Source organism: Pristiophorus japonicus, chromosome 10, assembly GCF_044704955.1.
Source record: "Pristiophorus japonicus isolate sPriJap1 chromosome 10, sPriJap1.hap1, whole genome shotgun sequence".
NCBI classification, from domain to species: Eukaryota; Metazoa; Chordata; class Chondrichthyes; family Pristiophoridae; genus Pristiophorus; species Pristiophorus japonicus.
In genome coordinates this window covers 102,628,708-102,655,163 of record NC_091986.1, presented here as the reverse complement: position 1 = coordinate 102,655,163, position 26,456 = coordinate 102,628,708, and the positions used below count along the sequence as shown (strand labels likewise).

General features: G+C 45.6%; 1 protein-coding gene across 3 annotated transcripts in view; it reads left to right on the top strand.

The window, feature by feature from the left end:
• Positions 1-25,812, top strand: part of LOC139275053 (uncharacterized protein C11orf97-like) — a 101,140-nt gene extending 75,328 nt beyond the window's left edge. For all 3 annotated transcript variants that reach the window (XM_070891978.1, XM_070891979.1, XM_070891976.1), the window contains one exon: positions 25,110-25,812. In XM_070891978.1, coding sequence (XP_070748079.1) covers positions 25,110-25,210 — 101 coding nt within the window. In that variant the 3' untranslated portion in view covers positions 25,211-25,812. The remainder of the gene's footprint in view (positions 1-25,109) is intronic.
• Positions 25,813-26,456: the final 644 nt, after the last annotated feature.

Below are 26,456 nucleotides of genomic sequence, written 5' to 3'. Positions count from 1 at the left end.
GGTCTGCAGATGCTCCCGTGGCTGTCCGGGTGTGCTTCCCGCACGTGTGCGAGCACCCGCTCCTCCATGTCAGTGATGTCGCTGGGGACTGGTGGCCCCACCACCCATTCGCCTCTGCATGGACCTCATCGTCGATAGCTTCTTCTGTAAAAGGTGACAGGATGACATGGCATGAGATCATTGCGTGATATCATTGCTAGATACAATCACAGAGACTGATACAACACATAACCGACAGATGTAATCATGCTTATTATAATAATTATCATTCTTTACTTTAAGGCGTGCAGCGTGACCGCAGGCTTTGAGTAAAACATTCCCGGTAAAAGTGAAAGACCTGACATCTGCTGATAGTCACTCATGACTGTTACAAATCAAATTATATAAATACATAAGTACATGTAAATAAATGTAATACTTACTCTTGCGGATCCCATATTTACGAAAGGATATACTTGCTTTGGAGGCAGTTCAGAGAAGATTCACAAGTTTGATTCCAGAGATGAGGGGGTTGACTTATGAGGAAAGGTTGAGTAGGTTGTGCCTCTACTCATTGGAATTCAGAAGAGTGAGATGTGATCTTATCGAAATGTATAAGGTTATGAGGGAGCTTGACAAGGTGGATGCAGAGAGGATGTTTCCACTGATAGGGGAGACAAAACTAGAGGGCATAATCTTAGAATAATGGGCCGCCCATTTAAAACTGAGATGAGGAGAAATTTCTTCTCTGAGGGTTGCGGATCTGTGGAATTCACTGCCTCAGAGAGCTGTGGAAGCTGGGACATTGAATAAATTTAAGACAGAAATAGACAGTTTCTTAAACGATAAAGGAATAAGGGGTTATGGAGAGCGGGCAGGGAAGTGGACCTGAGTGCATGATCAGATCAGCCATGATCGTGTTAAATGGCAGAGCAGGCTCGAGGGGCCGTATGGCCTACTCCTGCTCCTATTTCTTATGTTCTTATTGTTATATATGTGGACTTGTATTTACTCTGACAGCCATTAGAGGGCTCATTCCCTGGAGTCCCAAGGGATCCCATAATCCCTTGGGAGCACAGGTATTTAAGAAGGCTTCACAGGTCAAAGAGGCACCCTGGAGACCTGCAATAAAAGACTAAGGTCACACTTTACTTTGAGCTCACAGTATTCAGTCTCTTTCTCCATACCCAACAACTGGCGACGAGATACAGATAGTGAACCCAAAGATGCAGAGAACAGTGGGCATCCTGGAGAAGTTTTCAGAGGGAGATGATTGGGAAACTTTTGTGGAGCGACTCGACCAATACTTCGTGGCCAACGAGCTAGATGGGGAAGAGGGCGCTGCCAAACGTAGAGCGATCCTCCTCACCGTCTGTGGGGCACCCACGTATGGCCTCATGAAGAATCTGCTCACTCCAGCAAAACCCACGGAGAAATCAAACGACAATTTGTGCACACTGGTCCGCGAGCATTTGAACTCGAAGGTTCTGATGGCGAGATACCGGTTCTACACCTAAAAAAGTTCTGAAGGCCAGGAAGTGACGAGTTATGTCGCCGAGCTGAGACACCTTGCAGGACACTGCAAATTTGAAGGCCATTTGGAGCACATGCTCAGAGACTTTTTCGTACTTGGCATTGGCCATGAAACCATACTTTGCAAGCTTTTGACTGTAGAGACCCCAATCTTGAGTAAGGTCATAGCAATAGCCCAGGCGTTCATTGCCACCAGTGACAATACTAAGCAAATCCCTCAGCACACAAGTGCTGCTACAAGTACTGTGAACAAAGTGATGTTGTTTTTGAATCGTAACGTACAGGGCAGGTCACACATACCTGCAGCTACACGTCCGCAGATGTCTCAGAGTCCATCATCAAGGGTGATGAATGCAAGGCCATTAACATCTTGTTGGTGCTGCGGGGGTGATCATCGTTTCCATTCATGCTGATTCAAAGGATACGTTTGCAAGGGCTGTGGAACAATGGGACACCTCTAACAAGTGTGCAGGCGAGCTGCTAATCCTGTTAAACCTGCAAACCACCACGTTGCAGAGGAGGACAGATCCACGGAGGATCACTACGAACCAGAGCCTCAGATAGAGGAGGCAGAGGTACATGGGGTGCACACATTCACCACGAAGTGTCCCCCGATTATGCTGAAGGTTGAACTAAATGGGCTCCCGGTGTCAATGGAGCTGGACACGGGTGCGAGCCAGTCCATCATGGGCAAAAAGACTTTTGAAAGGTTGCGGTGCAACAAGGCCTCAACGCCAGTCTTAACTCCAGTTCGCACGAGACTAAGAACTTACACTAAAGAAATTATTCCTGTAATCGGCAGTGCTACCGTAAAGGTCTCCTACGATGGAGCGGTGCACAAGCTACTACTCTGGGTGGTACTGGGCGATGGTCCCACGCTGCTCGGCAGGAGATGGCTGGGAAAGATACGCTGGAACTGGGTTGACGTACGAGCACTATCGCCTATTGACGATACTTCGTGTGCCCAGGTCTTAAACAAATTTCCTTCGCTGTTCGAACCAGGCATCGCGAAATTCCAAGGAGCAAAAGTGCAGATCCACCTAATTCCGGGGGCGCGACCCATCCATCACAAGGCGAGAGCAGTAATGTACATGATGAGAGAAAGGGTAGAGATCGAACTAGACCGGCTGCAACGAGAGGGCATCATTTCACCAATTGAGTTCAGCAAGTGGGCCAGTCCTATTCTCCCAGTCCTCAAGGGAGACGGCACCGTCAGAATCTGTGGCGATTACAAAGCAACTGTCAATCGTTACTCCATGCAGGACCAATACCCACTACCAAAAGCCGCCGACCTCTTTGCAACGCTGGCGGGAGGAAAGATGTTCACGAAGCTGGATCTTACTTCAGCCGACATGATACAAGAACTGGAGGAATCATCGAAGACCCTCACCTGCATCAACACGCACAAAGGTCTTTTTGTTTATAACAGATGTTCATTTGGAATCCGATCAGTGACGGCGATATTCCAGAGAAACATGGAAAGTTTACTGAAGTCGGTCCCGCACACCGTGGTCTTCCAGGACGATATCTTGGTCACAGGTCGGAACACAGTCAAGCACCTGCAAAACCTGGAGGAGGTTCTTAGTCGACTCAACCGCGTGGGGCTCAGGTTAAAATGCTCGAAGTGTGTTTTCCTGGCGCCTGAAGTGGAGTTCCTGGGAAGAAGGATTGCGGCAGACGGCATCAGGCCCATCAACACGAAGACGGAGGCAATCGAGAACACATCGAGGCCACAGAACGTGACGGAACTGCAGTCGTTTCTGGAACGCTAGAACTACTTTGATAACTTCTTACCGGGTCTCAGCACCCTGCTAGAACCACTACGAAAAGGGGGCGAATGGGTTTGGGGCAAAAGCCAAGAAAATGCCTTTGTAAAAGAGAGAAAATTGTTATGCTCAAACAAATTGCTTGTGTTGTATGATCCATGTAAGCGTTTGGTACTAGCATGTGATGCGTCGTCATATGGCGTCGGGTGTTTATTGCAATAAGCTAATGATTTTGGGAAACTGCAATTGGTTGCTTATGCATCCAGGAGTCTGTCTAAGGCCGAGAGAGCTGACAGCATGATTGAAAAAGAAGCGTTAGCGTGTGTCTATGGGTTAAGAAAATGCATCAATATCTGTTTGGGCTAAAATTCAAATTGGAAGCTGACCATAAGTCACTTATATCCCTGTTTTCCGAGAGTAAAGGGATAAATATCAATGCATCGGCCTGCATCCAGAGATGGGCGCTCACGTTGTCCGCATACAACAACACCATCCGCCACAGGCCAGGCACAGAAAACTGCGCCGATGCTCTCAGTAGGCTGCCATTGCCCACCACGGGAGTGGAAATGGCGCAGCCTGCAGATCTAGCCATGGTTATAGAAGCATTTGAGAGTGAGCAATCACCCGTCACTGCCTGGCAGATCAAAACCTGGACAAGCCAGGACCCCTTATTATCTCTAGTCAAAAGCTTTTTGCTTCATGGGAGCTGGTCCAGTGTCCCAGTGGAAATGCAGGAAAAGATAAAGCCATTCCAGCGGCGCAAAGATGAAATGTCTATACATGCAGACTGCCTTCTGTGGGGCAATCGAATAGTGGTCCCCAAGAAGGGCAGAGACACCTTCATCAATGACCTCGACAGTACCCACCCAGGCATCATAATGATGAAAGCGATGGCCAGATCTCATGTGTGGTGGCCCAGTATCGATGCGGACTTAAGAGTCCTGCGTTCACAGATGTAATACATGCTCGCAGTTAAGCAATGTACCCAGGGAGGCGCCGCTAAGTTTATAGTCTTGGCCCTCCAGACTGTGGTCTAGGGTACACGTTGACTATGCAGGCCCGTTCTTGGGTAAAATATTCCTTGTGGTTGTAGACGGGTACTCCAAGTGGATTGAATGTGAGATAATGTCGGCTACCCAGTCCGCTGCCACCACTGAAAGCCTGCGGGCCATGTTTGCCACACACGGCCTACCCGATGTCCTGGTGAGTGACAACGGGCCATGTTTTACCAGTGCTGAATTCAAAGAATTCATGACCCATAACGGGATCAAACATGTCACATCTGCCCCGTTTAAACCAGCGTTCAATGGTCAGGCAGAGAGAGCACTGCAAACCATCAAGCAAGGCTTGAAGAGCGAAACTGAAGGCTCACTGCAGACTTGCCTATCCCGAGTCCTGCTTAGCTACCGCACGAGACCCCACTCACTCACTGGGATCCCATCTGCTGAACTGTTCATGAAAAGGGCACTTAAGACAAGGCTCTCGTTAGTTCACCCTGATCTACATGAACAGGTAGAGAGCAGGCGGCTTCAACAAAGTGCATACCATGATAGCGTAAATGTGTCAGGCGAGATTGAAGTCAATGATCCTGTATTTGTATTAAATTATGGACTTCCCGGCACTGTCGTGGCCAAAGAGGGGAGCAGGGTGTTTCGGGTCAAACTTTCAAATGGACTCATTCACTGGAAACACTTGGACCAAATCAAACTCTGATTCACGGACTACCATGAGCAACCCACCTTGGACCCGACCTTATTTGATCCCCTATCACACACGCCAGTGGCAACCGACACCACGGTTGACCACGAAGCAGAACCCATCATCCACAGCAGCCCTGCAGGGCCCAACACACCAAGCAGCCCAGCAAAGCTAGCTGCACAGCAGCCCAGCGAGGGCCCAACACGTGATTCAGCAACACCAGCTTTCACACCGAGTTGATCAACCAGGGCAAGAAGGGCCCCAGATCGACTCATATACTAAATAGTTACACTATTGACTTTGCAGGGGAATGTTGTTATATATGTGGTTTGCGGGGGAATGTTGTTATATATGTGGACTTATATTTACTCTGAACAGCCACCAGAGGGCTCATTCCCAGGAGTCCCAAGGGATCCCATAATCCCTTGGGAGCACAGGTATTTATGAAGGCTTCACAGGTTGGAGAGGCACTCTGGAGACCTGCAATAAAAGATTAAGGTCACACTTTACTTTGAGCTCACAGTGTTCAGTCTGACTCTCTCCATACACAACACTTATGTAAGGTCATTCCATCATTTGCGGCATTGGTTGCCTTCACGCACCTCGTTGGTTGCCGACGAGACCACCTCTGCTATCTCAGTCCATATCTTCTGGTAGGCCTTTGAGGTGGGCTTCCCACGCCCTCCCTGTGTGTATCCCAACGTAACTCGGAGGGAGGCATTTGCCTTGTCTGAGAACCTCCTCGCTCTTTTGCACCTTCCAATATGCTCCTCTCCCACCTCACTGCTCTCTCCAGCATCAGTCTCCATAGAGTGATGTGATGCCTCCTCCTCTCCCTCCATTATAGGCCAAATTCAGGCAAATATGTAGCTGGTAACAGCTAAGTTTTGTTTCCCTATTTGCTGTAAAGCTCTAAAGTCACCCTCCTTCCTCCCAAAGCAGCCACACCACACCCACACACACCTTCAGTCCCTCTCAGCTCCCTCTCTGTCTTCTCTTCTGCGCATGTCATGATGACCCTTGACCTCCTGAATCGCGGGAATCGAGCCGTTGCTAAGGACGGCGACACTTTATGGAAGAAGGTCAGCGAGATTTAATGCTGCCGCCCATTTCATATCGCTCGCGGTAATGCCCAATTTCAGAAATGGAGACTAGGTGTTTTGAGAACGGGCGAGAAGCTGGCGATCTGAAAACCCATTTTTACCGCCCACGCCGGAAATAACGCCCATTTTTGGGCGATAAGCACAAAAGTGTAAAATCTAGTTGAAGATCTCTTACTCCAATTATATAGGGACCTGGTGATACCACACTTGGAATATTGTGTACAGTTTTGGTCTCCTTACCTAAGGAAGGATATACTTGCCGTAGAGGGAGTGCAACGAAGGTTCACCAGACTGATTCCTGGGATGGAGGGGATTGACCTATGAGTAAAGATTGAGTAGATTAGGTCTATATTCTCTAGAGTTTAGAAGAATGAGAGGGGATCTCATTGAAACATAAAAAATTCTTACAGGGCTTGAGAGGGTAGATGCAGGGAGGATGTTTCCCCTGTTTGGGGGTCTAGAACTTGGAGTCACAGTCTCAGAATAAGGTGTCGGCCATTTAGGACTGAGATGAGGCGAAATTTCTTCCCTCAGAGGGTCGTGAATCTTTGGAATTCTCTACCCCTGAGGGCTATGGAGGCTCAGTCGTTGAGTATATTCAAGCCAGAGATCGATAGATTTTTAGATATAAAGGGAATCAAGGAATATGGGGATAGCGCAGGAAAGTGAAGTTGAGGTAGAAAATCAGCCATGATATTATTGAATGGTGGAGCAGGCTCAAAGGGCCGAAAGGCGTACTCCTGCTCCTATTTCTTATGTTCTTATCATGTTCTTAATATACAGCACAGGAACAGGATATTCGGCCCAACTCTTCCATGCCATTGTTCATGTTCCACTCGAGCCTCCTTGCAGTCTTCCTTATCTAATTCTATCAATATAATGCTCTATTCCCTTCTCCTTTATATGCTTATCTAGCTTCCCCTTAAATGCATCTATATTATTTGCCTTAACTACTTCCTTCTGCTAACGAGTTCCATATTCTCACCAAACTCAGGGTAAAGAAGTTTCTTCTGAATTCCCTATTTGATTTCTTGTTGACTATCTTATATTGATGGCCTCAAGTTTTGATCTTTCCCATGAGTGGAAATACTTTCTCTGTGTCTACTCTATCAAAACCTTTCATAATTTTAAAGACCTCTATTAAGTTAAGAGAAAAGAGACCCAGGTATAACCTCAGAGTTCTGGTATTATCTTTGTAAATTAGATTCTTATTTTCCAAGTAATTCATGATCTCCTTATTTTTATTACCAAAATTTAATTTCTCAAACTTATGAGTTGCAGTCCTCCTCTGTATTGACTACCGCCCCCGGCCGCCCCCTCCCCCCCCACCAAAATTTTTTTTTTGTGTCGTCTGCAAATTTAGAAATTGTGTTTTTGATTCCAAAATTTAAATCGTAAATATAAATTGTGAACATCAGCCCTGATCCTTGTGGGACCCCACTTCTCACCTTCTGCCAATCTGAATAGCTACCCTTTACCCCTACCGTCTGCTTTCTGTCTTGCAGCCAGCTAGCTATCCATTCTGCTACTTGTCCCCTGATTCCGCAAGGCCTGTCCTTATTCATTAGTCTGTTATGTAGTATGTTATCAAAGGTCTTATTAAAATCTAGATGTATTACATCTATTGCATTACCCTTGTCTGCTCTAAACCTTTTAGCAGGGGTCATTGGATGGTCATCAGTTATTTTAATATTTCCTAGCCCAAATAATTGTAATGCCCCTATAACCACTTTGACTGAAATCAATTAACTCAACACAGACCACTGTTCATACACAGGATTTTTTTGGTCTGTGTGGTTCAGTTTCGGAATATCGCAGATTTTTTAAAAACTAATGTTAAATTGTAAATTAGTCATCCAGTTTCAAAAGTTTAGGAACATGTTTTGAAATTCTTTTTACAAGCTCACTCACAGCTATTATTTTCTGCTGTTTACTACATTCACCCACATATAGCAGGCCCGTTCATGTTAACACGAGTTGTCGGCTATATGTGACGGAGGGAAAATACATCAAACTCTCTATAATTTCCAGGAGGTGGCTAGGCGCTGAAACTAACATCGAAACTAATGCAAGTATCTGTTGATAAGCAGCAAAGAGGCATCGGGGTTAGAGTTAACAAAAATAAAAATAGTTAGACCCAACACATTTAAATAAAATAATGAATGTCTGTTAAATATATTTCAAAATTAGATCATATCTCCAGCAAATACATTTAAGGATTGCTTAATTTCTGCATAAACTCAATATGAATGAAATAACTATTAAACCGGGTTGCTTTTTATCATGTATTTTCTGAGTTTTTTTCATAACATTATAGGAAAAGTAAAGTTACTATTTACTACATTTTCTTCTTCAATTTAATCATCTCCTGGTTTGTACAGTGTTAAAAATTTGGCGGAGCTGCCATTAGGGTTCTTCGCTGGCGGACATGATTATCAACGGCTCTTTTATGAAAGAATTTACATAGTGCCTTTCAGGACCTCAGGACGTCCCAAAGCTCTTTACAGCCAATGAAGTACAGCTATGTCCGACAAACAGCAATGTGATACTGACCAGATAATCTGTTTTCGTGATTTTGGTTGAGGGATAAATATTGGACGGTGTCGGGGTATAGAGGATTGGCTAGCTAACAGAAAACAGAGATTCGGGATAAATGAGTAATTTTCGGGTTGGCAAATTGTATCTAGTGGGGTGCCACAGGGATCAGTGCTGGGGCCTCAACTGTTTACAATCTATATTAATGACTTGGATGTAGGGATCAAGTGTAGTATAGACAAATTTGCTGATGATACCAAGATAGATGGGAAAGCAAGTTGTGAAGAGGACATAAAGGGCTGGATTTTCCGGTCCTTTGCGCTCTGGGTTCCGCCCCGGAACAGCGTGAAAGGCGACGTTCAGGTCTCCTGTGCCCCGTCGTGATCCTCTGGTCTGTTTTTGCGGCAGCGCTTAGCAGCACCGCTGGGATGAGCTGCACTGGGTGTGCAACGTCTCTCGTTGGGAAGAGCTGCACTGGGTGTGCAACGCCTCTCGTTGGGAAGAGCTGCACTGGGTGTGCAACGCCTCTCGTTGGGAAGAGCTGCACTGGGTGTGCAACGCCTCTCGTTGGGAAGAGCTGCACTGGGTGTGCAACGCCTCTCGTTGGGAAGAGCTGCACTGGGTGTGCAACGCCTCTCGTTGGGAAGAGCTGCACTGGGTGTGCAACGCCTCTCGTTGGGAAGAGCTGCACTGGGTGTGCAACGCCTCTCGTTGGGAAGAGCTGCACTGGGTGTGCAACGCCTCTCGTTGGGAAGAGCTGCACTGGGTGTGCAACGCCTCTCGTTGCGACAACAGCAGTACTTTGGACTATTGCCCAATCCATCCGCCGGAAGTGCGCCCACAATGACTGCCTGGGAAATCAATGCGGTCCAGCGGCTCAGAGGAAAGTAAAGTACTCTGAAGGTAAATGCGAGTGTTTGTCTTTTAAATTTTTTCAGTGATTTGTGTTGTGGTGGCGTGGGCAGTGTTTTAGGAATGTTTGTTGTGTTTTTTTTTTAAGGTCCCCCCCCCTCCCTCGCTCGGAGCGCACACGGCCCAGCAGTTTAGTTCTTGAGTGTTATGTATTAATGCTTGGGGGTCACCAGACACCAGAGGAAGCTGTGGTCGGAGGTCATCGGGCTATATGCATGTGGCATGTGTGCTTGGTCACCTGTATATAAGCTGGGTGTTTTTGTCACGCTGGCACTCTTGGGCTGAAATAAAGATGGATCAGGTTGCGCATGAGTGAGTTTACAATAACCAGACTCTTGAGTCATTACAATTGGCGACGAGGTAATTTAAGAACCTTCGCATGCACAATGGAAATCCTGGAGAGATTCATGGAGAGCGAGGATTGGGCGGATTTTGTCGACCACCTGGATCAGTATTTTGTGGCCAACGACATAGAGGCAGAGGCCTACGCAGTTAAGCGCAGGGCAGTTCTCCTCACCGTTTGTGGTCCGAAAATTTATGGCCTCATGAAGAATCTTCTCTCGCCTGTACGTCCGGCGGAAAAAGTGTACGAGGAATTGTGTACGTTGGTGGGTAACCATCTGAAGCCAAAAGAGGGGATCATCATATCATGCTACTGTTTCTACACGCACGTTCGTGCTGAGGGCCAGGACATGTTGGGATTTGTCGCCGACCTGCAACGTCTTGCTGAGCCGTGTAAGTTCAGGAACATGCTGCAAGACATGCTGCATGACATCTTCATGATAGGCATCAGCCATGATGCGATCCTCAGGAAGCTTTTGGCTGCAGAGATGCTGGATTTGAAAAAGGCCATCGCGACTGCCCAGGCATGCACGAAGACGGATGATAATTTGAGGTAGATATCATCGACGAGTTGGAGTTCCATGGCAAGTACTGAAAACAAGATGGCGTCATCTTCAGGCAGAGCTGCTCAGACCCCGCCAACTGGTTCGATCCAGATTTTACCCTGTTGGCATTGGGGCAATCATCGGCCTCATCAATGTGGGTTTAGACAATACTCATGCAATGGATGTTTGAAAGTGGGGCATCTTCACAGGATGTGTCCACAATGGAGCAAACGTGGTGCGGCTCACCACATGGTTGATGAGGACCAGTTCAGTGATGGCCTGGGAGCCACCCAAGGAGGAAGTGAATGGACTGTATTCGTTCCTGAGCAAGAGCCAGCCGATCATCGTTAATGTGAAGCTGAATGGCATGCCTGTATCAATGAAGCTGGACATGGGTGTGAGCCAGTCGATAATGAGCCAAAGGATATTCGACAAGCTGTGGGACACTAAGGCTGCAAAACCGAAGCTGAGTCCAGTTAATGCCAGGTTGCGTACGTACATGAAGGAACTCATACCGGTGCTCGGCAGTGCAGCAATCGAGGTGTCATATGACGGTGTGGTTCACGAGCTACCATTATGGATTGTCCCAGGTAATGGTCCAACGTTGTTCGGCAGGAATTGACTTGAGAAAATCAAGCTGAACTGGAATGATATCAAGATGCTGTCCTTGGTGGATGATACTTCGTATGCTCAAGTATTGAAAAAGTTTCCTTCTTTGTTTGAACCGGGCATTGGTAATTTTATGGGAGCCAAGGTGCAGATTCACCTGGACTCCAATGCAAGGCCTGTCTATCACAAAACTCGGTCTGTTCCGTACATGATGAGGGAGAAAGTTGAAATTGAGCTTGACAGACTCCAGCGTGAAGGGATCATATCACCGGTCGAGTTTAGCGAGTGGGCTAGTCCCATTGTTCCTGTGTTGAAGAGTGATGGCACTGTCAGGATTTGTGGAGACTACAAGGTTACGATTAACGGATTTTTGAAACAGGATCAGTATCCGTTACTAAAGGCTGATGACCTGTTCACCATGCTAGCTGGCGGAAAGTCGTTCACGAAACTGGATCTGACATCGGCCTATATGACCCAAGAGCTTGTCAACACTTCGAAGAAACTCACCTGTATCAACACCCATAAAGGACTGTTCGTCTACAACAGATGACCTTTTGGGATTCGTTCGGCTGCAACCATTTCAGAGGAATATGGAGAATTTACTGAAGATCGTTCCTAGAACTGTCGTGTTTCAAGATGACATTCTGGTCACAGGTCGCGACACTGCTGAACATCTGAACGATCTTGGAGAAGTCCTACAGCGTCTGGACAAAATGGGACTCAGGCTGAAACGCTCGAAGTATGTATTCATGGCACCTGAAGTCGAATTTCTCGGGAGGAAGATTGCTGCTGATGGCATCAGGCTTACTGATTCGAAAACCGAGGCCATCAAAAATGCACCCAGACCTCAGAATATGACAGAGCTGCATTCGTTCCTTGGGCTACTCAACTACTTTGGTAATTTCTTACCCAGATTGAGCACTTTACTTGAGCCACTGCATGTGTTGCTAAGAAAAGGTGACAACTGGGTCTGGGATGCATCTCAAGATTGAGCCTTTGAGAAAGCCAAGAATATGCTATGTTCAAACAAGTTGCTTGTTCATTATGATCCAAGTAAGCGTCTTGTAGAGGCCTGTGATGCTTCATCATATGGAGTTAGCTGCGTACTCCAACAAGCAAATGAATTGGGCAAGCTACAACCTGTTGCGTATGCTTTGAGAAGTCTGTCTAAAGCAGAAAGAGCTTACAGTATGGTAGAGAAAGAAACTTTGGCCTGTGTGTATTGGGTAAAAAAATGCACCAGTTCCTGTTTGGTCTTCGTTTTGAACTAGAAACGGATCACAAGCCACTCATTTCATTGTTTGCAGAAAACAAAGGTATTAATACCAATGCATCGTCCCGCATTCAAAGGTGGGTGCTGACATTGCCTGTCTATGATTACATCATCCATCATAGACCTGGTACTGAGAATTGTACCAATGCACTGAGTCGACTGCCCTTACCCACAACTGAGATGGAGACAGCTCAACCTGCAGATTTACTGTTAGTAATGGATGCTTTTGAGAGTGAAGGAAGCCTCGACAAGTTAGGATTTGGACCAGCCATGACCCTATTTTATCGGTTGTGAAACTGTGTACTCAGTGGTGATTGGTCTGCCATACCTATGGAGATGCGTGAGGAGACCAAACCTTACAACCGTCGCAAGGATGAGCTGTCCATTCAGTCAGACTGTTTACTGTGGGGTAATCATGTAATCATGCCTAAGAAAGGTAGAGAAAAATTTGTACGTGAACTTCATAGCACTCATCCTGGTTTTGTCATGGTGAAGTCCATTGTTAGGTCTCATGTGTGATGGCCTGGAATTGACTCTGATCTGGAATCATGTGTGCATCAGTGCAATACTTGCATGCAGCTAAGTAAAGTACCAGCGAAATCTCTGCTGAGTCTTTGGTCGTGGCCATCCAAACCATGGTCGAAGATCCACATTGATTTTGTGGGCCCGTTCCGAGGAAAGATGTTTTTTGTCGTAGTGGATGCATATTCTAAGTGGATAGAGTGTGTTATTATGTCATCCAGCATGTCTACAGCTACCATTGAGAGCCTTCATATCATGTTTGCTACTCATGATTTGCCTGACATTGTTGTGAGCGACAACACATCTTGCTTCACAAGTCTTTGAGTTCCAGGAGTTCATGAAACTCAATGTCATCAGACATGTGAGTTCAGCTCCATTCAAGCCTGCTTCTAATGGTCAAGCAGAGCGTGCCGTTCAAACGATGAAGCAAAGTATGAAACGTGTAACTCAGGGTTCACTGCAGAGACGGTTGTCATGTATATTGCTCAGTTACAGGTCAAGACCTCATACGCTTACTGGCGTTCCTCCTGCTGAACTACTGATGAAAAGAAATCTCAAGACCAGGCTTCCTCTTGTTCATCCTGATTTGAATGATCGTGTTGAAAACAGACGTTAAAGTCAGCAATGGTGTCATGATCGTATTGTCGTGTCACGTGACATCTCGGTCAATGATCCGGTTTGTGTACTGAACTATGTTCAAGGTCCAAAGTGGATTGCCAGCACTGTTACAGCCAAGGAGGGTAACAGAGTGTTTATTGTCATGCTCAAGAATGGACAAACATGCAGAAAACACCTTGACCAGGTTAAACTGCGGGACACGGATGAACTGGAACCGAGTGAGGAAGATGTAGTCAGTGACCAACCAACCATTGTTCAGTCATCAGAGGACTCTGCTGACATTACTGTCTCTGAACCTTCAATCTCTGATGTGGTCATGACCACTCCCATCAGATCGGCTACTCAGTCCTCAGTCTCAACGGACTCAGAACGCTCGCCCAGGGTCAAAGTTGAACTGAGACGATCAATTCCTGAGAGGAAAGCCCCGGACCATCTCAATTTGTAAAAAGACTGTTGTTAAGATCTTTGTCACGCTGGCACTCTTGAGCTGGAATAAAGATGGATCAGGTTGCGTGAGTTTACAGTAACCAGACTCTTGAGTCATTACATCGAGTTTTCCTTCCTTGCGCCACGAAATGCGCATAACGTCTCCCTTGGCACTGCGCCCCCTGACCCACGGCCCAAATGCGGAAACGTCCTTACCAAAGCGCAAACTATTCCCAGCTGGTAACTTTCCTGCCCTGTCTCTGTTTTCGCCCCGAAAACAGAAAAGCCTAAAATCCAGCCCAAAGAATCTGCAAAGGGATATAGATAGGCTCAGTGCGTGGGCAAAAATTTGGCAGATGGAGTATAATGTGGGATAATGTGAAGTTATCCACTCTGGTAGGAAAATTAAAAAGCAAATTTTTATTTAAATGGAGACTACAAAATGCTGCGGTACAGAGGGATCTGGGGGTCCTTGTACATGAAACACAAAAAGTTAGTATGCAGGTACAGCAAGTAATTAGAAAGGCAAATGGAATGTTGGCCTTTATTGCAAAGGGGATGGAGTATAAAAGTAGGGAAGTTTTGCTACAACTGTACAGGGCATTGGTGAGACCACACCTAGAGTACTGTGTACAGTTTTGGTCTGCTTATTTAAGGAGGGATATAGTTGCATTGGAGGCAGTTCAGAGAAGGTTCACAAGGTTGATTCCTGAGTTGAAGGGGTTGTCTTATGAAGAAAGATTGAGCAGGTTGGGCTATACTCATTGGAGTTTAGAAGAATGAGAGGTGATCTTATTGAAACATGTAAGAGTCTGAGGGGGCTCGACAAGGTAGATGCAGAGAGGATGTTTCCCCCTCGTGGGAAGTAGGGGGTACAGTTTCAGAATAAGGGGTCGCCCATTTAAAAGAGATGAGGTGGAATTTCTTCTCTCAGTGGGTCAGGAATCTTTGGAATTCTCTACCCCAGAGAGCTGTGGAGGTGAGGTCATTGAATATATTTAAGGTGGAGATAGACAGATTTTTGAACAATAGGGAGTCAACGGTTATGGGGAGTGGGCAGGAAAGTGGAGTTGAGGCCAAGATCGGATCAGCCATGATCTTATTGAATGGCAAAGGAGGCTCGAGGGGTCAAATGGCCTACTCTTGCTCATATTTCTTATGTTCTTATGAACACCCCTGCTCTTTTTCAAAATAGTGCCATTGAGATCTCTTACGTCCACCTGAGAGAGCAGACGGTGCCTTGGTTTAATGTCTCATCCAAAAGACGGCACCTCCAACAGTGCAGCACTCCATCAGTATTGCACTGGAGTGTCAGCCTAGATTTTGTGGTCAAGTCTCTGGAGTGCTGCTTGAACCCACAACCTTCTAACTGATGCCACGACTGAAAACCACGGCCTCTTTGAAAGAGCTGCACTGACACCTAGAATCGTTTGACTAATCATTTCAATACCTAACACCTTTCAGAGATCTTTTACTTCCAGCAGTAGTTTTTGTTTCAGCCTGGTAATGAAATTCTCAGAAAAGCAGCTTGACTGCCTTGGTTAATATTGCTGTTGAATTTACTGCTCAATATATTTATTACTGTCATCCACGTCTGCAAAGGCAAATTTAACGGAAGCGATGATCTCAAATATACAGTAATCCTAATCAAACTGCATAAATCAAAGCAAGCAAGGGAGAAATAGATAGTAAGAGGGTACAGAGAAGAGACGACAATACAAAAGCAAAATACTGCGGATGCCGGAATCTGAAATAAAAACAGAAAATGCTGGAAATCTCAGCGGGCCAGCATCTGTGGAGAGAAAAATAGAGTTAACGTTTCAGGTTAATGACAGGTAATCACACTGTGAACAACTGCTTCAGACATATGGAGCCATGATAGAGAATGCAACATCTTGTAATCAGCATTCTACCGCCACCAGACGGCACATCTGTTAGAGTCCCAAGGGATCCCAGCATTCCTTGGGAGCACTGCATATAAGCAGGTCTCCCATGCTGTGCCAGCATTCTGGAGTCAGAATAAAGAGACTAAGGTCACACTTACTCAAGTCTACAGTATTCAGTCACATTGCTTTATTTGAAACATAACAACTGGCGACGAGTAATAGATAATGAACCATCACGCAAAAATGCAGAGAACTGTTGGTATCCTGGAGAAATTCTCAGAAGGTGACGATTGGGAAGCCTTCGTAGAGCGACTCGACCAATACTTCGTGGCCAATGAGCTGGAAGGGAATGAGGACGCTGCCAAACGAAGGGTGATCCTCCTCACCGTCTGCAGGGCAACAACCTATGGCCTCATGAAGAATCTTCTTGCCCCGGTGAAACCCAACAACCAAATCGTATGAAGAACTGTGTACGCTGGTCCGGGAGCACCTAAATCCGAAGAAGAGTGTTCTGTTGGCAAGGTATCGATTTTATATATGGCAACGGTCTGAAGGCCAGGAAGTGGCGAGTTACGTCGCTGAACTAAGGCGCCTTACAGGACATTGCGAATTCGGTGGATTCCTGGAGCAAATGCTAAGAGACTTTTTTGTGCTTGGCATTGGCCATGAGGTTATCCTTCGCAAACTATTGACTGTTGAAACACCGAACCTGAGCAAAGCCATAACGATAACCCAGGCATTTATGTCCACCAGTGATAACACCAAACAAATTTCGCAACATAAAAATGCATCGGCAAGTACTGTACACAAAGTAACGTCGTTTTCAGGTAGGAATGCATATGGCAGAATGTACACGCCTGCAGCTGCACAACCTCAGATGACTCACAGTCCACCATCAAGTGTGAATGCGAGGCAATTAACACCTTGTTGACGCTGCGGAGGTGATCATTGAGCCCAGCAATGCTGCTTCAAACACTATGCATGCAAAGGCTGTGGAACAATGGGACAGCTCCAGCGAATGTGCAGACGAGCTGCAAACCACCATTTTGCAGAGGAAGACCAATCCATGGTGGATGAAACTGAACGAGAGATTGGAACCGAGGAGGCAGAAGTGTACAGGGTACACACCTTCACCACAAAATGTCCACTGACCATGTTAAAAGTTGAACTGAATGGAATTCCAGTATCCATGGAATTGGGCACGAGTGCGAGTCAGTCTACCATGAGCAAAAAGGCCTTTGAGAGGCTGTGGTGCAACAGGGCACAAAGACCCAAGCCGAGCCCTATTCATACCAAGCTGAGAACTTACACTAAAGAGCTGATCCCTGTAATTGGCAGTGCAGCAGTAAAAGTCTCCTAAGATGGACCGGTGCACGAACTACCACTATGGATTGTACCAGGAGATGGCCCCACATTGTTCGGGCGGAAGCTGGCTGGGAAAAATCCGCTGGAACTGGGACGACATCCGAGCGCTTTTGTCCATCGACGACGCCTCATGTGCCCAGGTTTTGAGCAAGTTCCCATTGTTGTTTGATCCAGGCATCGGAAATTTCTCTGGGGCGGAGGTGCAGATCCACTTGGTTCCCGGTACGCGACCCATCCATCACAAGGCACGTGCGGTGCCCTACATGATGTGAGAGAAAGTGGAGATTGAGTTGGACAGGCTGCAACGAGAGGGCATCATCGTGCCAGTAGAGTTCTACGAGTGGGCCAGTCTGATTGTTCCGGTTCTCAAGGGCGATGGCATGGCCAGAATTTGTGGGGACTATAAAGTAACGATTACCCGTTTTTCACTGTAGGACCAGTACCCACTACCCAAGGCAGATGACCTATTTGCGACCCTGGCAGGAGGGAAGACGCTCATCAAGTTGGACCTGACCTCAGCCTACATGACGCAGGAGCTAGCGGAATCTTCGAAAATCCTCACCTGCATCAACACGCACAAAGGTCTGTTCATCTACAATAGATGCCCGTTTGGGATTCAATCGGCCGCGGCTATTTTTCAAAGGAACATGGAGAGGCTGCTAAATTCGGTTCCCGCACTGTGGTTTTCCAGGACAACATATTGATCACAGGTCGGGACACCATTGAATACTTGTAGAACCTGGAAGAGATTCTAAGTCGGCTAGATCGTGTGGGACTCAGGTTGAAACGCTTGAAGTGTATTTTCCTGGCGCCAGAGGTCGAGTTCTTAGGGAGAAGAATCGCGGCAGACGGCATCAGACCCACCGATGCCAAGATGGAGGCCATCAAGAATGCGCTGAGACCACAGAATGTGCCGGAGCTGTGGTCGTTCCTGGGACTCCTCAACTATTTTGGTAATTTCCTACCCGGGTTAAGCACCTTGCTAGAACCTCTACACATGTTGCTACGCAAGGGAGATAACTGGGTTTGGGGGAAATCACAAGAGACTGCTTTTGAGAAAGCCAGAAATCTGTTATGTTCCAACAAACTGCTTGTTCTTTATGACCCATGTAAACATTTAGTGCTAGCTTGCGATGCGTCTTCGTACGGAGTCGGGTGTGTGTTACAACAAGCAACCGAATTGGGAACGTTGCAACCGGTTGCTTATGCATCAAGGAGTTTGTCCAAGGCCGAAAGGGCCTACAGCATGATTGAAAAAGAAGCTCTGGCATGCGTTTACGGGGTGAAGAAAATGCACCAGTATCTGTTTGGGCTTAAGTTCGAGTTAGAAACTGACCATAAGCCGCTCATATCGCTATTCTCAGAGAGCAAAGGTATTAATACCAATGCCTATGCTCTCATCCAACGATGGGCGCTCACGCTGTCTGCATATAACTATGTAATTCGCCACCGGCCAGGCATAGAGAACTGCGCTGATGCTCTCAGTCGGCTACCATTGCCCACCACCGGGGTGGAAATGGTACAGCCTGCAGACTTGCTCTTGGTGATGGATGCATTTGAAAACAAAAAGTCACCCGTTACGGCCCGCCAGATCAGGACCTGGACGAGCCAGGCTCCTTTACTGTCCCTTGTAAAAAAATTGTGTCCTCCATGGGAGCTGGTCCAGCGTCCCAGCGGAGATGCATGAAGAGATCAAGCCGTTCCAGCGGCGCAAAGACGAAATGTCCATACAGGCGGACTGTCCTTTGTGGGGTAATCGCGTGGTTTTGCCTAAGAAAGGCAGGGAAACGTTCATACCCGACCTACACAGTACCCACTCAGGCATAGTAATGATGAAAGCTATAGCCAGATCCCATGTGTGGTGGCCCAGCATTGACTCAGATTTGGAATCTTGCGTGCGCCAATGCAACACTTGCTCTCAACTGAGCAATGCACCCAGGGAGACACCGCTAAGTTTGTGGTCATGGCCCTCCAAACCGTGGTCCAGGATCCACGTTGACTTTGCTGGCCCGTTTCTAGGCAAAATGTTTTTGGTTGTTGTGGATGCTTATTCAAAATGGATTGAGTGTGTAATAATGTCTGTAGGTACGTCCACTGCCACCATCGAAAGCCTACTAGCCATGTTTGCCACGCATGGCCTGCCTGATGTCCTTCTCAGCAACAATGGGCCGTGCTTCACCAGCGCTGAATTCAAGGAATTCATGACCCACAATGGGATCAAGCACGTCACATCTGCCCCGTTCAAGCCCGCATCTAACGGCCAGGCAGAACGGGCAGTCCAGACCATCAAGCAAAGCCTGAAACGCATGTCGTAAGGCTCCCTGCAGACCCGCCTGTCCCGAGTCCTGCTCAACTACCGCACAAGACCCCACTCGCTCACCGGGGTTCCCCCTGCCGAACTGCTTATGAAAAGGGCACTCAAAACAAGACTCTCACTCGTCCACCCTGATCTCCATGATCATGTCGAGGGCAGGCGGCATCAACAAAGCATGTACCAATGAACGCGCAAATTTGTCACGCGATATTGAAGTCAATGACCTGTATTTGTACTCAACCATGGATATGGTCCCAAATGGCTTGCTGGCACTGTCACAGCCAAAGAAGGGAGTAGGGTGTTTGAGATCAAACTTGCAAATGGACTACCTTGCTGAAAGCATTTGGACCAAACCAAACTGTGATTCACAGACAGCCACGAGCAACCTGAGGAAGACACCATCAACTTCGACCCTCTGATACACACACAAGTGGCAACCGACATCACGGTTGACTACAAAGCTGAACTCATCATCCCCAGCAGCCCAGGAGCCCAGCAAGACCAGCTACGCAGCAGCTCAGCGAAGGCCCAACCAACTCACCTGTACCTGTGTTTGTACCGAGACAATCGCCTAGGGAGTGGAAAGCCCCAGATCATCTCACCCTGTAAATAAATGTACTATTGACTTTGGGGGGGGGGCGGGGTGGGGGGGGGGGTTGATGTTATGTATGCAAAACCTTGTAACCAGCATTCTACCACCACCAGACGGCGCATCTGTTGGAGTCCCAAGGGATCCCAGCATCCCTTGGGAGCACTGCATATAAGCAGGTCTCCCATGCTGTGGCAGCATTCTGGAGTCAGAATAAAGAGACTAAGGTCACACTGACTCAAGTCTACAGTACTCAGTCACATTGCTTTATTTGAGACATAACAATTTAGAAGGGCTGAATGTTTCTCCCAAACCTTTGTTAATTTGGCAAGGTATTTAAAGGAGGAGGGGAAAGAGGAAGGTTCTTGGGAAGGAATTCCAGAGAACAGAGTGTAGGTGGCTGAAAACTCTGGCCCTAATGATGGAATGTACATGAGGCCAAAGTCAGAAAACAGAAGGGAGAGTAAGTCTGGGGACAGGTGATGAGGTAGGTTGAAGCAAGACCAGGGACGTGAAGACTAAGATGAGGATTTTTCATTTAATGCTTTGGATGATGGAGCCAGTGTTGGGCTGCAAAAATGGGAGCAATGGACAAGCGGGGCTTATTGCAGAACAGGATACAGGCATGTCCATAAGGTTAGGGCAGAGGTGTGATGGAAAAAACTCTTCCCCGGCTCTCTTACAACTGCACTTGCCAACTCCCAACTGTCCAGCCTTTGGCCCTCCATTCACCATGACATTTTTGCAGCGACCGATCTACTCAATTACACCCTCACCAACACCTTTGTTGCCCTAGTCCCTGTTAAAACAATTACTCTCTCTCACCCTAGCCATTCCCCCTGATACGGCCCTGATCAGCGCAGCACTAATGACTCGGAGTGATGGCCGACCCAATCCAAGGGCACTTCCACTTCACAGCTGCCACAATAATTTGCCCCAACTGGAAAAAAAATGTTAAAGAGCTGAATATTGCTTGAATCTCCGCCTCATGGATTGGGGTGGAGAAAAAAACGGTAGTTGCCCAACTTTTTAGTCGGGCGGATATTTTCGGCCCTGACTATTCCAACATACTTCTGGCTGGCCTCCCACATTCTACCCAGCGTAAACTGGAGGTGATCCAAAACTCAGCTGCCCGTGTCCTAACTCGCACCAAGTTCTGCTCACCCATCACCCCTGTGCTCGCTGACCTACATTGGCTCCCGGTTAAGCAACGCCTTGCTTTCAAAATTCTCATCCTTGTTTTCAAATCCCTCCATGGCCTCGCCCCTCCCTATCTCTGTAATCTCCTCCAGCCCCTCAACCTCCAGCCCCTCAACCCCCCATCTCCCCGAGATGTCTGCGCTCCTCCAATTCTGCCCTCTTGAGTATCCCTGATTATAATCGCTCAACCATTGGTAGCCATGCCTTCTGTTGCCTCGACCCTAAGTTTGGAATTCCCTGCCAAACTTCGCCGCCTCTCGACCTCACTTTCCTCCTTCAAGACGCTCCTTAAAACCTACCTCTTTGACCAAACTTTTGGTCACCTGCCCTAATTTCTCCTTATGCGGCTCGCTGTCAAATTTTTTATCTCGTAATACTCCTGTGAAGCACCTTGGGACGTTGCACTATATTAAAGGTACTATATAAATATAAGTTGTTGTTGTTGAGTTGGAAATAAGAAGGCTTGGTGATGGAGAGACTATGCGATTGGAAACATTATTATTTGAATTATGGCTGTCTGCTCATTATATCACCAGAGAAAATTAATGGAATGGTGGGTCACAGTTTATTGTTATATTCATAGAACAGTAGGAACAATAGCAAATCAAGGGGTTGTGGTGGGGTCAGCGGTCATGATCCACAGTTGGATGTTGTGGGCTACAACGAGAAGGAATGCACATTCTGAGGTGGTAGACACTAGGCCAACTACTATACCAAGTACAGCAAGCAGAATGAGTCAGCTGCTCCATTAATTGTTGTTTTGTTGTTATGCCCACTTCTCTATGCATTTATTCATTGGTACTCACTGCTTCACTAATTTATTGTTTTGTTGCTGCTGGTGTTTCAGCATGGATTTGTTAAGGGAAGGCCGTGTCTGACTAACTTGATTGAATTTTTTGAGGAGGTAACAAAGAGGGTCGATGAGGGATGATGTAGTGCATATGGATTTTAGCAAAGCTTTTGATAAGGTCCCACATAGCAGACTGGTCACAAAAGTAAATGCCCATGGGATCCATGGCAAAGTGGCAAGTTGGATCCAAAATTGACTCAGCGGCAGGAAGCAAAGTCTAATGGTTGATGGGTGTTTTTGAGACTGGAAGGCTGTTTCCAGTGGGGATCCGCAAGGCTCAGTAGTTGGTCTCTTGCTTTTTGTGGTATATATCAATGATTTAGACTTAAATGTAGGGGTATGATTAAGAATTTTGCAGATGATACTAAAATCGGCTATGTGGTTGATAATGAAGAAGCAAGCTGTAGACTGCAGGAAGATATCAATGAACTGGTCAGGTGGGCAGAACAGTGGCAAATGGAATTCAATCCAGAGATGTGTGAGGTAATAAATTTGGTGAGGGCTAACAAGGCAAGGGATACACATTAAATGGTAGGACACTGAGAAGTGTAGAGGAACAAAGGGACCTTGGAGTGCATGTCTACAAATCCCTGAAGGTAGCAGGCCAGATAGATAAGGTGGTTAAGAAGGCATACGGAATATTTGCCTTTATTAGCCGAGGCATAGAATACAAGAGCAGGGAGGTTATACTTGAACAGTATAAAACACTAGTTATGCCACAGCTAGAGTATTATGTGCCATTCTGGTCACCACATTACAGGAAAGATGTGATTGCACTAGAGAGGATACAGAGATTATGAGGATGTTTGGAGAGGATTGGAGAATTTTAGCTATGGGGAAAGATTGGATAGGCTGTGGATATTTTCGTTTGAACAGAGGAGGCTGAGGGGGGACCTGATTGAGGTGTATAAAATGATGAGGGGCCTAGAGTGGATAGGACGGACCTATTTCCCTTAGCAGAGGGGTAAACAACCTGGGGGCATATATTTACTTGGTAGAAGGTTCAGAGGGGATTTGAGGGGAAATTTCTTCACCCAGAGGTTGGTGGGGGTTTGGAACACACTATCTGAAAGGATGATAGAGGCAGAAACCCTCACCACATTTAAAAAGTACTTGGATGTGCATTTGAAGTGCCGTAACCTACAGGGCTACGGATCAAGAGCTGGAAAGTGGGATTAGGCTGGATACAATGGGCCGAAATGGCCTCTTTCCATGCTGTAAATTTCCATGATTCTATGGTCTTTGAATTTATTCATTCACTGTTGCACTCTTGTCCATTTACTTCAGTGGTGCCTGCTGCTTTAATAATTTTCTGGTATCTAGTGCTCTATTAATTTACTAATTCAATGGTGCCCACTTAGCTGTGTTGCAATGCTCAAAAGTATTCTTTTGTTATCAATGAATCGTGATGCTTATGGTTTGTGTTGGTTTCTGTGGGTTTAGTTTTCCTGCTGTAATCTTATGATACAAAAAACACTTTGTTCTAATTTCAGTTGTCCAGTTACTTCCATTACTGTACAGATCTTGACTCCCGATGTGCAACACCATAAGAGATTGAATAGTTTGTCCGTATGTTAACTTTCTGTGTCTACATTTATAATAGAAATTGCTTACGGAAACTTGTCATGCTGTAATTAGATCCTCCCACCAGTCTTGATTCGTCAGCTTTTGTTAATTCAGTTTCCAGACATTTTCACATGTTGCACCTTCAATGTTGTTGTCAACACTTTAAAAATATTTAATATCATCAGAAAAATAATTTATTTTTGACTTTTTGGCCACTCCACCAAATATCATTCCTGATTATAATCCTAAGTAAATGGGTATTGCACTGTCTGACTTGATATTCAAGATTTTCTCCATCTTGCCTGGATGGGGTAGAAATTGCGGTCGGTGGCTTTCCACAGGTGGATGCCTCTGACCTTTAAAAAATCTACAAATTTACTTGGTGGTCCATGAGGTTCATAGATTCATGCTCCTGGGCCTCTCTGGGTACACGCAGTTTGGGGCCCAGGCATCCCAGGGGTGCATGCAGTTCGCAAGCGCCCCTGGGATCACGTGCTTGCCCAACCAATTAAAGAAGGGAATCCCCATTCATGCTTATGGGGATTCCGTATGTACAGAACTCCCTTAAATATGAATGGGATCACTTAAAAAGTACACAAACGCATGAAATAAATAAAAAAATTACATATTTAAAATTAATTAAAATGCCATTTAATTAAAGATTTTAAACAAAAATGTAATTTTTTGAAAATGTTTTAATATGTTTTAACAGGGCTAAAAGTAAACTTACCTTATTGGACAGGGTTTTTAATGTATAAATGAGTGCTAACATTTTATTTTCTCCATCCATGAATGCCCTTTTCTTTCGGATTCTTGACAGATTGCAAGTTCCCGGGAATCAGCATATGCGCAGTGCATGCTTAAACCCGGAACTTTTGTTGACCCTACGGGCGAGTGTGCACCTCGTACATGCCCATCGGGCAAATTCAACCGCAAATAATTCATAGCATTAGATATTCGAGGTTCAAACCAGTACCCGAAATAGAGTAATCCTACAAATTGGTACAACAGCACATAGTGCTACCAGACAGCATCCAGTTATCAATTTTGAGTTATTTGATTTCTAAACAGGGTATCAGTGGGATTCCATCTTTAGCAATATGGATTGCCAATAAAAGGCACCTTATCAAGATTTATTTGTTTATTGCAAGTGGTTCAGTGAAAAATTTTATTTTCAACTTCACAATCTACCAACAGATGACAAATAGTCAGCAAACTAAACAATTATGAACAATGCTATCACAATTCAGTATTCCATGTTATCAAAGTCATTTAAATGTTGATAATTTCCTCATACCTACATCCGCTCCGCAGCTGTAACTTCATTGGATGTATAGTAGAAATCACATTTACACTTACGGCAAAGTTACGTCAGCGGAGCAGGAGCAGTTACAAGGAAATTCTCCGCCTGTGTTTTAGCTACATATGCTACTTTTATGTGCACATTGTAAATGTACTTTCTTTTAACTTTTGAACAGATATTACTCTTGAAATGAAGTGGTCTTCAAAATCAAAGGAAAATCAGATGAACAGGGTAGCCCATAATAGTCAGAATAAAGAAGATGAGTTTGACTTTTAAGCTTTGTTATTACCTTTCTTCATCTGAAAGTTTTGTAACTTCATACTTTATATTCTTATATTCTAATAATTAGAAGCTGAATACCTTCATAACTTATTTATGTATTTGAACATTTATGAGATTTAGTATAGAATTTGGTTATTGCATCTTAGAGATGGAAGTGCATCTAAATGCCTCTTTTGGAGGGGAAAGTAATTAATGACCCACTAACAAGATTGCAGGAATCTGCATATTTGAAAAGTACAGTTTCTAAGCATGTGGTTGATAATGGAGCAAAAACAAGCATTCTCCCCTTTTTTCATTAACATTCCACCCCATCACGCATCTAGTATTACTTCCTTATCTAGTAGACTAACTTTGGCAACTGTAATTCAATTAATGTATTACTAGCAAGACATGTTTAAAGTAAAATTTAATGAAACCCTGTATAGCAAAAAGTACAGACATAAAAAATTCCTGTCTTGTATTTTGGATATTAAAATGTTCAAAATAGTATAATGTAAATTGTCCATCATTTAGAAGATTGGTTAGTTGATCACGCCTGACAAGATCAATGCTCGATAGTTAAAGCCAAGCATTAAACATGGACTCCAAGCAACACAGATGACTATGACACTGGTCTGCTTCTGTTTGAAAGTGAATCTAAAGTCATGTAGCGACCAGTCTCAGCAAGATTGTGTCTTGAACATTGTATATGCAGCATTGTTACTGGACATCGTGCACAGTGACTTGGTGAGAGCAAGAGATCAACTGCTCACCCAATGTAAAATAACTGGTTTTGCCTCAGTTTTTGTGAGTTTATTGCTGAAATCACAAGCCTACTTGCCCTTTTCAATAAGTTAAATTAGCTCATTTAAATTTAAGGAAGTCACACCGCCCCCCCGCCCCCGCCACACACACACCCATCAGTCACTACTGCTCTCGAGAACGTAGGAAATTTGAACAGGCCAATTCAACTACCTGCAAATTTCAGCATGGAGCCAGCCCCAACTGAGGCAAGGGTTATCAAAGGGCTGGCGAGGGGCAGGCAGTGCTTCAGGAATCAGGTGATGGAAATAGCATTGAGAATTAGGTGGGCATTTAGAGAATTGGGAATTTGGGCTGGCAAGCAGAACATCAGGAATTGGTTGGGCAGGTGCAAATAGTAATGCCTATTCATTGCTCCTGTCTTGCACTCATATTTAAACCCCGAGATAATCAAATAAATTAAATAAAGCCAGTTATTAAAAAAAGATCTCGACTGAAT